Source organism: Cibotium barometz, chromosome 16, assembly GCF_041138505.1.
Source record: "Cibotium barometz isolate CiBa-2024 chromosome 16, ASM4113850v1, whole genome shotgun sequence".
In the NCBI taxonomy this organism is placed as follows: domain Eukaryota; kingdom Viridiplantae; phylum Streptophyta; class Polypodiopsida; order Cyatheales; family Cibotiaceae; genus Cibotium; species Cibotium barometz.
The window spans coordinates 25,745,776-25,764,519 of record NC_141061.1 but is presented as its reverse complement, the minus strand read 5'-3'; the positions used below and the strand labels follow the sequence as shown (position 1 = coordinate 25,764,519).

The 18,744-nt window shown below is 40.2% G+C and overlaps 2 protein-coding genes and 1 long non-coding RNA gene across 5 annotated transcripts in view; 1 reads left to right on the top strand and 2 right to left on the bottom strand.

The window, feature by feature from the left end:
* Positions 1-1,826: 1,826 nt before the first annotated feature.
* LOC147630492 (uncharacterized) lies at positions 1,827-2,908 on the top strand. Its single transcript, XR_015267651.1, has 2 exons — positions 1,827-2,223; positions 2,272-2,908. It is a non-coding gene; the product is annotated as an uncharacterized LOC147630492 (long non-coding RNA).
* LOC147630491 (PTI1-like tyrosine-protein kinase At3g15890) lies at positions 2,251-5,383 on the bottom strand. The gene is made up of 4 exons (XM_086810373.1): positions 5,162-5,383; positions 4,439-4,565; positions 3,403-3,665; positions 2,251-3,038 (listed from the first exon to the last, which is right to left on the bottom strand). The coding sequence occupies exons 1-4, from the start codon at positions 5,236-5,238 to the stop codon at positions 2,462-2,464; spliced, it is 1,044 nt and encodes a 347-aa protein (XP_086666499.1). The 5' UTR covers positions 5,239-5,383; the 3' UTR covers positions 2,251-2,461.
* Positions 5,384-12,933: 7,550 nt separating this feature from the next.
* Positions 12,934-18,744, bottom strand: part of LOC147630490 (uncharacterized) — a 45,142-nt gene continuing 39,331 nt past the window's right edge. For all 3 annotated transcript variants that reach the window (XM_086810372.1, XM_086810369.1, XM_086810370.1), the window contains 2 exons: positions 14,155-14,217; positions 12,934-13,395 (listed from right to left, as the gene is read on the bottom strand). In XM_086810372.1, coding sequence (XP_086666498.1) covers positions 13,265-13,395; positions 14,155-14,217 — 194 coding nt within the window. In that variant the 3' untranslated portion in view covers positions 12,934-13,264. The remainder of the gene's footprint in view (positions 13,396-14,154; positions 14,218-18,744) is intronic.

Genomic DNA, 18,744 nt, shown 5'->3' with positions numbered 1-18,744 from the left:
TGGTCCAAATTTGGGGGGTGGCCTACAAACCATGTTAATGGCCTAATAGTTGCGAATGGGTATAAAGTTCTATCTTGATTGCCTGCCATATGATCTCACGGCATTGCTTGTTCCAAGCTTTTTGATCCATTTGATTAAAAAAAAAGAGGGATATTTTATGCATGATTACTGGAAGTTACCATTCTTCTTCACTTTCTCAACAAATTGTGATTGACATGTGTATCCATCAATAATCATCAATTTTCTCATTTTAGCCATCCATAGTAACAAAGGTCTCGCCATCAATAAGAGCCAAGGCGTGTGAGATAAAGGTCTCTTTTCAAGCATTTTACAATGCGGGACCAGAAATATCAAAATTTTGCTGGCTCGTGTTACTTATCAATACGTTTGGGTTCTCTAATCCTACCCATACTAGATATTTAAGGACTATTCGTGACAATCATGTAGCAGAGACTTTAATTATTGTAAAAGTTTAGAATGAGATACACTGATGATGGCACACTCTAAGCTCCTTAGTTATGATCTTAACACACATGCTCGTATAAATAGGCAGTGTCGGCACTAGGTAACGTCAATCATCCCCAAAGTACATTATCAGACAAAAGAAAATACAAGTCAATGGGGCTGGTCTCAAAGCACAAGCAAATGCACAAATCAAAGAGGTACGGGATCACCTCTCAGAGCTACTTAAGGGCTTTGATGAATTACATTGTGAAAGGGAGGATGCCTAAGTGGAACCCTACAGTCATGTGTCCAACTGACAAGACTCAGGTCCTGCAGGCACCCCAAGCTGTCCTCTGTAGCTGTCCGTGCAGGCTCTAGCTAAGCTGCACATAGAACTGCAGCAGGGTTGTGGCAAACACCATCCTGTTGTAAATACTACATACAAGTCCTGCGTTGTCAGCTACACATATATAGATACCATAGGATCATCTGCAGAACAAGCACAGCTTATGGGCGATCACGCATGCAGTAACAGCAGAGACTGAATAATATGTTTTCAAGCTCCTCTTAACCGCAAGAAGTAATCATTCATTTTTGACAGACACAGGTCTGGAAACGAGGGCTTGAATGCCTTTATTGAACAGCACAGGAGCAGAAACAGGAAAATGCCACAACGCAAAGTAAGCTAAACCCAATCTGTGTTGTTCCACCATAATTAAAAACATTCAGATGCTTGGGATGCACAAAAAACCAAGCGAAGGGTTTCTTAGCTGTTCAGCACAATAGTTCTTATATTATCACGTTATATATAACACATGGAATGGACACACATCAAAATGGCACATGGCTTGAAGACATGTCAAAATGGTGAACCACAGAACCACAGCCTTCCACAGACAATGGTTTTGTGTAGAGTCAGCGAAGTAGGAAGTAGCTGATAGGGAGCTCACAAAGTAGTAGTGAGATCTTTCATGAAAATGAAGAAGCGGGAACAAGTTGAGAAATCTTACGATTTAGCTATACAAACAGAAAAAACTAGATAAAGTCATAAAATGTAGAAATTCAGGTAAGACCATATTTGTGGGAGGTTTAGTGGTAGAAAACAAGCTTGAATGCAATGCCTACGTGCTCACAGCACATCTTGTTTTACTGTCATACCTTAGCTCGGCCTGCCACAAGGTTCTTCAATATCTTGAGAACCCATACAACTACCTAATGACACCATTAGTACTTTGATCGCTTTGTAAAGAGATTAGAGTTCTGCAAATTTAAGTTAATTTCATTCTGGAGGGAGGATAACCTGGGCCTATTATACATGAACACTTGATTAATCAAGATCTGCTAAACCAAAAAAAAAAAAGACATTTGGGTGAGGGCTTTTGTGCTAGTGACACCTAAGATCACACATTATAAAAAAGTTTCTGTTTGCATATGCATATTAAACATATATACGAAGGCTGCAATTAGGAGCATCAAACCCACTACATGCAAGCAGCAGTAATCTTAAAATTCTACTTGCCAATCCATCCCTGCCTTTTAAAGGGTTGAAGCTCGAACAACTTAGGACAATTTTTCTTTGTCGTGGGGTAGGGGGCTGGCCATAGCACTCAATGGTCCATGGTATGGTAGCCCAAGAGAGCATTGTCAGATCAAAGCTAGCATACAGTCACATAAGGTCGATAAATAAAAAATGGATAAGACTCCTGTCGGTTAGTTCATGGTCCACCAGACGTCTCATTAAATGCTCCAGATATTCCTGGAGCTAAGCCTTAACAGCAAGTTTCAATACCAACTAAGCTCCAAGTAGAACACTTAATGCCCACCTAGCGTCGTTTTCATTTCATTAGAATAACGACCTTAACAAACCTTACAAATATGCCTGATTAAAAGGCAGCCTTCAGATATATATATATTTATATACAAACAACATTGCAAATTATATGCAAAAGAGAATTGACAGATAAAACGTAAAAAAGTTCTTAAGGAACTTCACTAATATAATGAAGCGCAACAAATTTCATATGGCCATTTCACCTGGTGATACACTAGATTTGTGAAGAGCCTCTTGAATTGGTGTGCACTGCATATTCGCTTCTTCCGTCTGCTTCTTTAAATCCCCATTCAGAAATGTCACAACCTCTAGCATAGATAGCCTATTTTCAGGCTTTTCTTGAGCACACATAACGGCAGTGTTCAGTAGTGTCTCAAGCTCCTCCCGATTGTAGTCACCATTAAGCCTTGGATCGATCAGATCGTCCAGCTTGCCACCAATGATCAGATTCTGTGCCCATTCTACAATGCTCAACTTGCACGAATTGCTTGGTACTTTTTCGGCCGGGTTTTTCCCACTGATCATTTCTAGCAAAAGAATCCCGAAGCTGAACATGTCACTCCTCTTGGTTAAGTCCTCCTCCCCCTTTGAATCCTCCGGTGCAGCATAACCAGAAGCTCCTCTTGATTTGGGTACGGTGTCTTTTAGGAGGTTTGACATTCCAAAGTCAACTATCAGAGGCTCAAAATCTGAGCTTAGCAGCACATTTGTCGACTTAATATCACCGTGGACAAGCTGGGGATTTGAGTAATGATGTAAGTACCTGCACAACCACAAGGGACAGCTTAAACAGTCTTCAAAATTATCCCGAATCTTGGGAATAAACAGTGTTGGTGGTCGTGAACCAAACATATCATGTATAGTAGTGTAAGGAAAGTACTAATCGGGATAAATTAAATTATATAAAATGCCTTTTTCCCAGTAAGAAAAAAATAAAATGTGCTATATTTAAAAGACTGCATGGAGGATGCCCTTTGGGCTGGATGGAGAAGCAAACAGGCTGGATGATACATATAAGCTGCCCAGTAAGGTCCAAAACAAAATGGTTCTCAGGATGCCATGAAAAATGCAGTTGCATTTTTTTGACATCTATGACATATTGTGAACTACTAATTTTTATTACTTACGCAAGCCCTTCAGCACATCCAACTGCAATCTTCATCCTCTTTTGCCAGTCCAATTGTCCCTGCTTTTCAAGATCTCCATGTAGATGTGCAAGAAGGCTTGAATTGTGCATGTAGTCAAAAACAAGCAAGCGTTCTTGCCCTTCCGCACAATAACCTCTCAAACTAAGCAGGTTTTTGTGGCGGAATTTCCCAAGAAACTGAGCTTCTTTGCAAAACTCTTCAATGTCCTTAAAGAGGTCGCAGTTCAGCCTCTTCACTGCAATCTGCAATCTCTCCAAAAATTAGGTGATCTTCTCAAATGTAAGAAAAGCTCACAGTTCAAACCTTCCAAAACCTAAACTACCGCACTTCAACATTCTCACTGCAATCCAAATGCTTTTGGAGAGGTCAGCAAAAAGATGCAATGCTGTTTAAGGCAAAAATCTGTACATGAATTTCAAACCCTGTAAACTATCAGAAACAGAAAAGCTCTGATAAAAACGTCCCAAACCTTGCTGTAAAACGTTGAACTCGTTTGCCTATTCAGCAAACAATGAAAAGAACCACTTAAACCTAAAAGAATCATATCATGCAACTTTTGTTGAGAGATCTGCAGTACATACAATACATGTATATGTGTGTACATACATATCGCACGTATGTACATTCGTCCATACAGCTGTTATTAGATTGCGGTCTCACTCTGTGTACATACTTGTACACAAAAGCGCGCACATGCGCCCCCGCACGCACGCAATATATAGTGAGATCGCAAAGCCGTACGGATGTATGTGCATAAGTTTTTGTATGTGTAGTCTCTAGGTATACACAAACAAATATGTGTGCGCAGATGCAGCCCATGTGTGTTTATTTATTAAAAAAGCAACAACTCCATTCTAGAACAAGTAATTTGTACAAAAGCTCAAGGTAAAAAGTTACTGAACTAGCTGATTGGTTTTCATTAGCTGCGAAGGCAACTATGAGGGCTCATGTGGATATTAAAAAAACCTTGCTGGAGTTTTTTTTTTTAAGAAAAAACCAACATGTCTGGGCTAACCTGGGCTCCATCTTTAAGCTGGCCCCTGTAGACACAGCTGGTCGCTTGCATCGGGGGACTCTCTGGCAGTAGCTCGTAATGTCCACCATCATCTGTGGATGCAGATTGCTTGCGGCTCAGCCGTCCCCTGAAAAGTCAAATTGTATCACCACCACACTATAAGTAATCACGTGCTAATCAAATCGTAAATGATAACATACACAAACTTGCTAATCAAATCCTAAATGGTAATCATACGCTAAATGATCAGAATCACATGCTAATTAAATCGTAAATGGCATAGTGATCATACATCAAATAATTACAATCCCATGCTTATCGAATCTCAAATGGTAATGGTGATCACAACCACATGATGATCAAATCGCAAATGCTAATCGTATGCTAAATCACGTATGATGTAAAATGAATTAGCGTCCAAGAATCAAAATGCTGAAACATTTTAGATGTGAACAGAAGAAAAAAAACAGCTGAGAATTTGCGCCTGACGAAATCAGATGAGAGCTTTCGCCTAGGGTTTAAAAATCGGAAAAAAAAATAGCGAAAATAATTTATAGATAAGATTAGGGTTTTTTACTGGCACATTCGGGTTTGATGTAAGGCCTTTCTGACGTGGTAGGTTAGGTGTAGGGCTTCTAAATTCATGGGTTAGGGTTAGGGTTAGGGTGTTCACCATAGCTGCGTTTTTGGTATAATAGAAAGAGCATGAAATTTCGAACTTACTTGGATGCGGATGCGGATGCGTCGGTGCTGGGACGCGAAAAAATACCAGCAAAAAAGGATTTCAAGGACTTGGCCATGGCGGCTGCTGCTGCTGCTGCTGCTGCTCCTCGCCTCCCGCCGCTCTTTTGTGCAAGAAACAATGCCTTAACTAGAAACCTTAATACTACGCCCCTCTAAGCCTCCTTAATTAAGACAGTGCACCACCATAAATAGAAACCCTACTATATTCCAACTTCCAAGTGTTACAGTTCTTAACCTCTAGGGATTTTTCTCCTCTAAAATTAAAAATTTTTAAAAAAACTTTTTAAAAAGAACAATTATAATACCTTTTATTTACAAAAATCAAACATTTATCACCATTTGGGTAGAAACTTCACCATTAGAGGGTTGCTTTGATTTTTAGGGTTTTGGATCCTTGTCTGATTTGAGAGAACTCTCAAACTAGAACATGCAAACCCACAATGCAAGAGGGAAGGAAGGTTCTAGTAAGTTGCAAATGGTGACAAATCTCTAGAAAACCTTTTGCTCTCTTGGGGGTTTTCTTGCCGTCTCTCTATACAGTGGACACAATTAAGGACACATTGTTGGAATCAAGGTATCCCATGAGGAGCTATAGAGGGTGAAATATCATCATCATGGTGGAGTTTGTAGAAGAGAGATGAAGCAAGGAGTGAGAAGAAGGTTTAAGCCATGGCAATGGTCGTACAAGATGAAGAGATAGAGAGAGAGTAAGAGGGAGAGATACTCAAGCCAAGAGAGAGAGTTTGCATAACCCAAATGATCCTCATGTTTTTTGAATAAACACCCTAGTACATGCTTTTATAGGCATCAAGCCTTATATTTGGACCTAGACCTAAATAAGGGATGTTCACACCTTTAGAGGATGTTCGCACCACTGGATACACTACGAGACTCCTAAAATATACAAAAAACTTCCCAACCCAAAAATATTCAGATGTATTGCGTGCGAATGATGTCAATAAACTCCCTTCAAAGAGGCCACAAACCCTCATTTAGAGGCATACAACCAAAGCGAGGTTATTCCCCAATAGGACATGAACAAGTATCCCCAACAAAGGGAGGTTATTCCCCAACAAAGGGGGATAAACAAAAAGGGGGAGGTTATGTGCCTCTTACATCCGTACATAGACCAAAGAGTCATGAGAAGATACAAACATGATGAGAAGGTACACTGAGAAGTTGGCCAAGAACAATGAGTGCACACCTAGACCCCTATCCATGGTAACCTCCTAGTGTTTGAGAGATCTAGGCCTTTGTTGATCCAACCTTGCTAGACACACCCAAGAGTATTTTGAACAAAAGATGCCAAGGCCAAAGCAAAATATGCTCCCATAAAGAGACCAAAACGAGGGAGCCAATGTTATACATAGAAAAGAGGTTATCCCTAATACAAAGAGGAACATGGATATAAGAAAAGTGGATGATTATGTACCTCGTACACACATAAATACACTAAAGAGTTGTGAAAAGAAGCAAAAATTTGATGATAAACTATCAGGTACACAAAGAATTTGGGCAAGGACAATCAAGCATGGAGGTGTGAAAAGAAGCAAAAAGAGTTGTGGAAAAGAAACAAAAATTTGATGATAAACTATCAAGCACACAAAGAATTTGGGCAAGGACAATCAAGCATGGAGGTGTGAGCCCCATTATTATGGGAATCCAAACTTGGAGCCTTGTCCAGAACAATCTCCCAAGGTTTGAGAGATCAAGAAGGCCTTTGATGGTATATCCCCTTACTAGTAGATGAGCCTAAGGGCACTTCTAGCTACACCAGTCTAAACCCATAGGTATATCCCCTTACTAGATGAGCCCAAGGGCACTTCTAGCTACACCAACACACCATGAGTCTAAACCCATAGGGTCCATACCATAAAGAGTTCAACCAAAGGAGTCAAAGCTAAAAGGGTTGGATGCATAAGACAAAAGGGTCTAGGCTAGACTAGAGCTATCCAAACCAAAAGGGACAAAAATATAAGGGGTCATTAGGCCACGAAACTTCAATAAGAACCAGCAAAAGAATCCACATTCTTCCAACTTTTACATGACATTTGATGAGTAAGAAAAATTTACCTCACTTGTCACCCACTAATAATGCCCTTGGACATTGCAATGAGCTAGAAAAAGATTAATAATTAGTGAAGTAAGAGAAAACAAGTGTGGCACACATGAAGAATAGTACTAAAAGTGCAATGGGCAATAGTAGATTCAAGAAAGAGCTCCACATACAATAGAGCAAGATAGGACACTATAGAGTACACAACACATCATCACACTAGAGTATACCATAGATCACACCTTGTGACATGCACAGTATAAGTGAAAAGAATATAGCATCACAAAGTTGGGATAGCTATCTTTTGTATTTCACTATGCAATGAAACACCTCAATTTTCAAAATAGAGATCTACTCCATGATATGTTGCTTAATGAACATAGCATAGCTTTGTTTGTTTTAAATTCTTTGATGGTTTCTATCTTTCAAAGTTAATGACAATGTCTAAAATGCATCATTGCATGGGCGTTTAAGTGTCTAAATGAAGTAATGTGACTCTCTCCCTTGCCCATATTGTTGGAGCTACTACTCATTTGAGAGCACCCTACTTTGCTTCTTTCATCCACTCCATTGTTGAAGCTACTCATTTGAGTGCACCCTAGTTTTTCCCTTCATCCACTCCTACCTTCACAACCATGTCATGGTTCATAACATCTATTTCATAAACGAAAGTTTTCATAAGAAATACCTCACTACATATTACACGACCTTTCCTTCAAGTACAACCTTTCAACAAATTTTACAATTGCTTTAACTAAATTAACTGCAAGTTAATACATCAACCTTAGAAAAATAATTGAACGAAAAACTTAAACGAAAAAATATTTATCAGCACGAGATAAAATCATTAGGTCCCATACATGAGACCCGTGGTCTCACATATGAGTATTTCGATGATTTATTAAGGTATGAAGTAATTTGATATACAATCAATACAACTTCTCATCAGAAGGAGAAAAGAGATGGAAAGAAAAGAGAGATTCATGCAATTCTTACAAACCATGTTTAATATCTCTCTCTCTCTCACACACACTCATGAAATAATTAAACCATATATGGAAAACAATAAGAGAAACTGATACTCCCTATAGATCTTTACCTGTCTCAGCCTGTCCTGGCTCCGAAAGTATGCAGGTATAGGCTTGCAACTTGTAGCCACTGTAACTCTTTGGTTTTTCACTAGAATATAGTTGAGTTAGTATAGGCTTGCAAGTTGTAAAGGCCTGCAACTTGTAGCCACTGTAACTCTTTGGTTTTTCACTAGAATATAGTTGAGTTAGTACTTAAAATTACAGGAATAGGCTTGGTCTACAATTCATCGTGGGCTGTTTCGCTAAGTATGCAAAAGCCAACCTACTTTTGGGGATCTCTATCATAAAGATGTTGTTTTTATTACAAATTTATTTTCTTTATATTTTTCTAATTGTTTAGAGATATTCATATACTCACGTCTCTAACTCTAATATTATTGAATAAATATAACTAAATTCTCAAGAAAGTTTACTCACATGACAGTCCTCCCGGTTGAGAAAGCAAATGTCCTCAGTTGCGTAGCTTGCAAACCTGGTCTTGAAATTTGACAAAAGAAAAGTCCAACAAACGAGCAAGGTTGTGCACATGGTACAAAAAAATGAGAATATCCTACATTACCAATAAAATGTGGTGAGTAAGTCCTACCAAAACCATCAACAAGGTATTCATGTTGTTAAATATTTTTCAAAAAAAAAAGTTGGTAAAAAACATACCCATCATACCTAAAGCCCGATATTGTTGTTAAAATATCAACCATCTCAATCCATCATCTTATATTCATGCCATATTTAGCCTGGCTAATGAGCAACACATGCTCACACTCCCTCCAACTATACTAGTTGTCCACCATCACACAATTAGCAACTCACAGCTACTAACACCTAATAGCAATTCATGAGTACTGACCCATACTCAAGTCCGGTTTTCTCTAAGCCATGGGCGTCTCCAAATGATCCCAGAGGGTGATCAAACACACCAGATCAGTCCCTCCTCGAGAAAACAACTATCGTCCAGTGTGTGGTTAAAAAGAGTAGATAAAGGACCATAACCACTTCAATATGTTTCATCAAAATAGCAGAAGCATTATAGTACAAATATTAATAGGTTAGTTCATAATCCACATCTTTGATTTTCTTTCCCCAAGCATGTGAAAAGATCTTGTACTTGGCCTGTAGCTCTGATATCACTATTAGTGAACCTTTCCTCCAAGTACAAGCTTTCAACAAATTTTACAGTTGCTTTAAATAAATTAACTGCATGTTAATACATCAACCTTAGAAAAATAATTAAACAAAAAACTTAAACGAAAAAATATTTATCAACACAAGACAAAAGCATTGGGTCCAATCTGCCCCCCTACGGTCTCACATATGAGTATTTCGGTGATTTATTATGGTATGAAGTAATTTGATACAATCAATGCAACTTCTCATCACACAGGAGAAAAGAGAAGATGGAAAGAAAAGAGAGCTTCATCCAAGGAACCTGCAATTCTTACAAACCATGTTTAATATCTCTCTCTCTCTCTCACACACTCATGAAATAATTAAACCATATATGAAAAACAATAACAGAAACTGATACTCCCTATAGACGTTTGTGTGTCTCAGCCTGTCCTGGCTCCCTGTATATGCAGGTACAAGCCTGCAACTCGTAGCCACTATAACTCTCTAGTTTTTCTCCAGAATATAGTTGAGTTAGTACTTAAAATTATGAGAATAGGCCTGGTCTACAACTCGTTCGTGGGCCATTTCGCTAAATTCATCCGTATGCAAAAGCAGACCTACTTTTGGGGATCTCTATCATAAAGATGCTACTTTATGGTGAGATTACCCTCCCTACCTTAGTGAGTTGGTTAATGATCATTCCCTCTCAAAGTCCATGGTAATCAAACGACAAAGTCCATGGATTTAGGTATTTCCAACAACGAATACAACAAGCCACCATGAGCAGTGTGATGCCTCTTTGACTCGCAAGCAGAATGGTTCATTGATTTGGTTGATGGATACTAGATTGGACAGGAGCTTCCTGATGAGGCACTCAATTTTATTCACTTGGCATTGTTAACAATTTTGAACATATTGTTTTATATTAACTTTTGACATTGGTCAAAAGAAATCTCTTCTTACCAAATGCTCACTCCTCAGTATCCTAGGATGCCCATTGTGTCATGACACTCAAACATACAACTCCTCGCATTAGGTACAAAGACCTGCCCTTTTTAGAAGAGAAAACCATCACAATTAGATTACTCTCTCAAACCACTTGGTGGAAAGTAGCTATGGTGCATTAGTGAGTCCAAACGGTAACACCAAGAACTCATAATGCCCGTGTCTAGTTATAAAAACACCAGATAGGAATACTAATAACTGACAGTGCTAAGAAAAATGAATGGCTTCATACCTCTAAGATGCTCTTTATTCTTTTGGTATTTTTTATAATATGTACAACTATGGGACTTATCTATATTCATGGTATCTATAGGCTTCTAGACAGACTAAGGATTTTGGGGCTCCCTAGGTTTTTTAGTTGCTTAGTGGTTTTGCTCTTTCCTCCTTGGTGACTCAAGCAACTCTATATCTTTAGCTTTCTTCAAGTCTTGATTCCTTATGTCTTTGATCTTGTTCTTAGAATTTTGGCATGTGCTTGTTGATTTCCTTGCTTTTTCTACATGCATGTACTTAATTTTCTTGTATTGTACTCTTGACCATAGTTGTTTTTTAACAGGCATTGTGCCCGTTTATGAGGATTTTAGTTATAAAATACTTGCAAATTTTTAAAGCGCCCCTCAAAAAAATACACTAAAATATTAAAAAAACTTGCTATATTTTATCAAACCAGTAGGAACTCCACAATACGGCTCTTGCAGTTTTGCTCACTCAAGAATGACACATTTAATTAAATTTTTTATCATTATCCTGGTTGTTATACCTAGTGTTGTCTATCCGATACCTTTAATTCTTTGGTTGATAGTTATTTAAATATCCTTTTTTGATTATTTGGTGTCCTATAGTTGTTCCTCTTAGGAGTCTCCATCTAGTTCTTGCATGTGATCGCACATGGCCTTTGTACATATTGACAATGGCATTTGTGTTGTGTGTGTGTTTCAACTATGACATTGCCTGATAGCAATTAGCATCAACATAGCTATAATTTTGTTCAACTCTACCAACTTCTCTTCAATGCATCTATGAAACCTGATTTTTTAATCCTCTTAGCAAACTCCATGCGATTATTCTTCCATTATTTTATTGCTCTTGATTGATGTATCGTATCCTCATCGATCCCAAAATCTCTAAACTTCCTCACAAATGCTCTTCTTATCAATTCTAAGTTGGAATCTTCTTGGGCTGGTGCTTATAGCACTAAACATGTGCATTTTTTAATGTTATTGCATCCTCATTCAACTTCAACAAACTTGCCCAATTCTCAAAAGCTTGAAGCTATATTAATGGATCTCTTTCTTTATTAACTAGAAATTGAGGTAGAGAGAGAGCTGTACCTTTAGAATCTACTTCAAGCTAGATACTATTTGAGTTGGTACACTAGTTTATGAGTTTCTTTGAATTAGTAGGGACATAATCTTTCACATTAAAAATCGTACCAAGAAATAATATGAGCTTGCTTGGGATTGTGAAAGGGATTTCAACTAGCTTTTCTTGGAATATCCAAGCAAGATCTCTAAATGTGGATGGTGTGGTTTTGAAAGAAACTCTTGGATGCCAAAACCCTTTTTCCTAGACTTCACTAGAGGTACACCATGTTTATATCCACCTTCCTAATAGCTAAGGTCAAATTGCATGGTAACTAGGGCACTCAATCCATCACTTAATTTTTAGTCATATCTAAAGTGTATAAAAATGATGTGAAATACATTTATGCCCATAATATAATATAAACAAGGTGTAAGCTCGTTGCTAGGAATTTCCATGGTACCATTACATTACTTATGGTCTCATATACCCTTGGGGTCTTCCTTAGACATTAAATAACTTTCCTCTCTCTCTCTCTCTCTCTCTCAGTCAGATGGCTAAAAGAGACAATATCTCTCAATGCAACACAACAGAAGACATGAATAGTAGAATGCAAAAATGAGAAGGGCAATGAGAGACCATGGGGAATTGTGCAGAAGTAAATAATCAGATTCTCTCATTCCAAATAAAATATATACGTTGACACTCAGAAGATTTTCAAAAAACGTACTTAAAAAGTCACATACTCACTGCCCATACCGATGATACTGACCTTTGAAGTTAACATGCTCACTTCAAACATAGCAAAGCACTAAGAAACAATGTGTTTGGCCTCATCAAAGAAATGTCAAGATCACCTTCGTTTTCCTAAGATAGCACTCATATGAGAAAAACTACCTGTTGGCTTTCACAGAGGATGCCTTGGAAAGGTTAGTGTGCTCAGAGATATAGTGACTGAAATCTCTTAGTTTTGACATTTTGCAACCAAGCTAAACTAACCTTTTTTTTTAATAGGACTACCTCACCACATGAGGCACATGCATTGTTGCAAGTGTTCAACAGCTGAGTTTTTGCATGCAAGGTTTATTATGAGTGTTGACTTATCCCCACAACATGAGAGAGTGCATGATACAAAATGTGTTGTTAGTAGGGGCTTTACAAATATGGAGTGCACCCAAAAGTTCGGGGAGTGAAGCAGGAAAGGCTCTTACATGCTGATACATTAATGCACTTACATATATATTAAAGTAGAAAGTTGGAAGGCACTGACCCACTTGTGCAAAATGCCCATTTTTACAAAACCCATGTCAACAACTTGTGCAAGTGAGCAAGCCAAAAAGCAAACAAGGGCAAAATGAAGAGTAGAGTCCTGTGCAGAGTTTTTGCTTCAAACTATACAAGAGTCAGCTTGTTTGTCTTGCCCAAGTGGTTAGCTCATCACTCACCTTACCCAAGAGGTTGTGAGTTCAACCCCCAACACCTCTTGTGTCTTGTTTTAACCAGGATCTTCTCCATGAGCTTTCACTTTGTGCGAATTTTGTAAAGCCTTTTTAGAACAACATCCATTTCTGATAAATAACTCTGAACTTGCTCTCGCATTGCAAAGAGTTTTTGGGCATCTTCGTTCTCTTCGAGCAGAGAGCTGCTTGTTCCTGAACTCACAAGAATTTTCATAACTCAACTAAGTGAATTACTATTTATTGCATGATGGAAAAGTATGGTACATACAGTGTGTACGGTTTCAGTTTGGGAGGTCTTGAACAAATCAAGTGCGGGTTTGAACCCAGGACTTCCCGGTCCCAAGACAAACACTTCAGCACTTGATTGAGCTACCACCTCATTGGCTTCTCACTTCAAGCTTTTCATACATTATGCCCATTTTCTAGCTATACATAGTACCCTTATATTGAAGAATCAAAGTGTAAATACTGAAGACAAGATGCAAGCGGCAGGCCAATGAGGTGATAGCTCAAGTGGTAAAGATGTTTGTCTAGGACCAAGAGGTCCTGGGTTCAAAATCCCACAAGGTGCTTCCTCGGCAGCATCACCTCAGGGCGGATAAAGAAAGCACCTACGTGCTGTGAAAAACGATAACTACGGGAGGATCTTGGGCCTAAGGCTACTTGAAAAAAAAAGAAAAAAAAGATGCAAGCAGGGGCATCAGTTGCAAACACAAAGCAAGCAGGAGCATGTCTTTGAAAGCCCTACACTCCCACTCTACACATCCACATCCATACAGTACGGCATGGGAGTTATTATGAATGTCCAGTATCAATGGAGAGTAGCATATGGTACCATAAGCATTGTATATATAAGGGAGGTAAGTACAAGTACAAAATCTTACACGGCATGGTGTAAACTGTGATCATCATGCAAGAGAATCTTAAAAAAGGAAGCCATAGTGTGCATACCACAGTCCCCTGTTGGTGTAAAATGACCACTCATCATTATTGCATCCATAGCTCTTTTTGGCGCTGGAAACAGAAGTACAAGTCATGTGGTGTAGCATAGAAACCAATCAAAAATGTATCAGAAACATCTCATATTGTAGCAACAGAAGAGTCCAGTGTGTTCAACCATGCTGTGTTATAGATGTACACCACATATACCCTATGTTTGTGCATTGGGTGATCTACACAGAAAACTGACTACCCTCTGTATCATTTTATATAAAAAAAACTACGGCCATGAATCATGCTGAACCTGAAAGATAACTTAAAATTCTGCAGCAGAAAGGGGAGAGGGCCGGGGAGAGATCAGCGCAACCAATAGTGCTAGAGGAGATGCCTTCAATTGAAGGTTTGCCACTCATATGTGATAAGTCATTCCACATGACTCTTCCTGAATGGCAGGTACCAACTTAACAAGGCTTGTGCTAACTCTACCCCACTATGCTGTTGTGAAGGATTTGGGATTGATCTTCTAGGCTGGCTCACGACTTCAGGATTTGAGGAAGGTGTTTTTCGTGCAATGAAAGAAGGTCAATAACTCTCAAATAAAGCTTCAGTTGAGGATTTGATCCTCCTGCCCATGCAGAAAACCTGCATCATGTGAGACAGCCTTCCAAGGCCAAACAACTATGAGTGAAGTCGCTCCGCTTCTTCTGAGTATTCGGAAGAAGCTTTTATATTGGAGCTCGGCGAGGCTCTCCTTAGCAGGTAGAGTGGTGGTGGCGAACTAGGTACGTCTAGCCACCATGTGGTACATCACTTCGTGTTGGGCCTTTTCTTGGCCATGCATTGGCCAAGTACAGCACTTGATCCGAAACTTTATATGGGCGGGAAGTGATGGGAGGCCAGCTAGGGCCAAGGTGGCATGGCAAGTGATCATTCAGCCACATAGCAGAGTGGGGCTTGGCCTCATTGATCGTGCTATCCAGACCCGTGCCCTGTTGGGCAAGTTGATTGTCAGAGGACTCCTTCCCATTAGTGAGCCCTGGAAGGATTTTTTATTGGCCCGGATCTCAGCCCGCACTCCGAGCCTTGTGGACCCGTAGCCGCAGAGTACCCGATGGATCTTCAAGATGCGATCCCATGGTTTTAGCCTAGCTTTTGAGGACATTTTTGTAGCCAGTTTACTTCGGGCTTGGGATCATCTCCGGCCAGCCCTCAGACAGATAGTACCAGTTGCCTCTCAGAGGAGCGGCTTTGACAGCCTTGGGTATGGAACCCCCTGATCCGTTTACCCAGTGGCCACATGTTAGGGGCCCAACCGCATGTATCTTGGGGAGCCTTGAGCACGGGACTAACTAGGTCTCTTGGAGATGCGCATATGGGGCGAGTTTGTATTTAGCCCTTCGTGGTTGTACTTAGCCCTTTGTGGTTGTTTTTTCTTTAAGTAATTGAAGGATCTTTTTCTCGGGAAAAAAAAAGTCCGGTCTTGATACTCACCACAATGCTACCTTGCAGGACTATATAGTAGTTGCTCTTGCCACCGAGCATTTGGAACATAAATTGCAACGTTTTGGTAAAGGAAACTGTGTGGGAGAAGGAAGAATTAGGGTTAGGTTAAGAGTTCATGTGTGGGAGACATACACAGAGAGAACAAGAGAGAGAGAGAGAGAGTTGTGGGGATAAGTCAACTCATAATAGCATGAGTGTGTGACTCCCCTATCACACATGTATATTGCACTAGTACACATAGTGCACTTAGTACATTAAAAGTACTAAGTGTACTATGTACTATAACTTATGGGCTTGTACACACTATAAGGGTGGGCATAACGCCTTTACCCCAACAACCTCCCACTTAAAGGCAAAGTGCCCTTAAATGAAGGAAAAGAAAAAATCAGCATGTACATGATAATATACAAGGCCAAATCAAGGCTGAAACTGGCCTCATCCAATGCCCATCAAGTGTCTGCAATGAGCAAACCGCTCCGGAGGCAAACTCTTTGTCAACAGATCAGCCGGGTTGTCATCCGTGTGAATCTTAACAAGCTGAATTTGCTTGTTCTCTATCACCTCTCTGATGAAGTGATACTTCACATCCACATGCTTCGTCTTTGCATGAAAGACAGGGTTCTTTGCCAATTGAATGGCACTCTGACTGTCACAATGCAACAATGGAATATCCCCTGTATAACCCAAATCAACCACTAACCGAGATAGCCATAATGCCTCCTTGCAAGCCTCTGTGGCTGCAATATACTCGGCCTCTGTAGTAGATAAGGCAGTGCACTTCTGCATCCTGGATATCCATGACACAGCACCTCCTGTGAATGTAAACACATAACCGGTAGTAGACTTCCGGTTATCTGGATGACCGGCATAATCCGAATCCGTGTAACCATGCACTAATGCATCCTGTTTGCCAAAGCAAATGCACATATCCTGTGTGCCCTTCAGGTATCTCATGACACCTTTCACTGCTTCCCAATGCTTCTTGCCAGGGTTGGCCATGTATCTAGAAACCACTCCCACTGCAAATGCAATGTCCGGCCTAGTAGCAACCATGGCATACATGAGACTGCCACAAGCTGAAGCATACGGAACCTTGGCCATATCAACCCTGTCTCTATCCGACTGTGGGCTGTCCATAGCACTGAGTTTCACATATGGAGGCAAAGGAGTACTAGTCTTCTTCCCCCCGTCCATATTGAACCTCTGCAAGACTTGAAGGCACTCAAGGATTAGGGTTAGGGTTTACAGAAGGCAATCAGGCGTGGAAACCAAGAGAGAGCAGTGAACACGACTTCCAGTATGCTTCAATTGATCAAAAAAGTGAAGTACAATAGCCACATGATAGTGACCCTAAAAGATAAGTGTTCACATGTCCGGCCATAAATGTGCCGGGTGGACCAAAACACTTATAAACTGCATATAAGTGAAACTGACCTAAACTGGGGGAAAAAACCTCCACTAACTGAAGTAAAAAGTGCCCCAGTAAACTACTGATGATCACTAGCACTCCTCTGGGTGCATACACAGCATAAAACCCAACAAACCCCCCTGGAGTGATATGTGATCACTGTACATCATCCACCAAAAGGAAACAAATTCAAAGCATTGCGGAATGCTTCAAATTTCGGACGTGGTAATGCCTTGGTGAAGATGTCTGCCACATTCTGATCTGTAGGACAGTAGATCAGACTGATATCTCCTGCCTGGAGTCTCTCCCGAACAAAATGATAGTGAATCTCAATGTGTTTCGTGCGAGCATGAAACACAGGATTCCTGGCCACAACAATGGCACTCTGACTATCAGTATAGATAGGTGTAGGCTCCTCCACTGAAATATCCATATCAGTCATGAGACGACGCAGCCAAACACACTCAACAGTAGTAGTGTAGGCTGCTCTGTACTCTGCCTCACAAGACGAAGTGGCCACTGTGGTCTGTTTCTTGCTTAGCCAAGAAATGCATGAAGCGCCAAGGAAGAAACAATTTCCACTAGTGGAATGTCTGGTATCAAAGTCACCAGCCCAATCTGAATCACTGTAAGCATGTAACTGTATGTCACCCCCCTCAGGATAAAGCAAACCAAGAGACGAGGTACCCTGCAAATAACGGAATACACGCTTCACAGCTTGCCAATGTGACAACCGTGGGCTGTGCATGAATCTACTCAACTGAGAGACTGCATACTGAATATCTGGCCTTGTATTACACAAGTAAATGAGGCACCCAACAGCCTGAGCATATGTAGTGGCATCAAAGGAAACACTGTCATCTTGTAGTGACAGTTTCATCCCAGGCTCCATAGGAGTACTAATAGGCTTGCAATCCTGAAATTTAAACTTCTCCAGAAGTTTAGCAACATAACGTGATTGCAACAACCCAATGCCTCTGTTATCCTGCACAAACTATATGCCCAAATAGTAATGTACAAGGCCCAAGTCAGACATGTCAAATGTCTGTTGCAGTATCTCCTTAAAAGCTGCAATTTTGTCATCATTTGATCCCATGAGCAAGAGATCATCCACATAAAGACTGATGACCAGCAGATCTGTGTCTTCTTTCTTTACATACAGAGTGGCCTCTGATGGACTGTTCACAAATCCCTGAGTGAGTAGAAAAGCATCTATTTTTGCGTACCAAGCTCGTGGAGCTTGTTTCAAACCATACAAGGCCTTTTTCAGCCTGCAAACTTTCCCCTCATGACCATGTTGTGCAAATCCCATGGGCTGAAATACATAAACTTCCTCCTCAAGGTCCCCATGTAGGAATGCAGTCTTTATGTCCAACTGGTGAACAACCCAACCACGATGTGCAGCCAATGCAATGACACACCTAAGTGTCGACATACGGGATGTAGGAGCAAATGTCTCCTCATAATCAATGCCCTTCTTCTGTGCATAGCCCTTTGCAACTAGACGGGCTTTGTACCTGTCAATGGATCCATCTGCATGTCTTTTCAACTTATAGACCCATTTAGTACCAATGGCTTTCTTGCCTTTGGGCAGATCAACCAAATCCCATGTTTGATTCTTTTTAATAGAATCAAGCTCATCCTGCATGGCTTTGTTCCAATGCACATTATCTCGTGCATCCACAAATGAA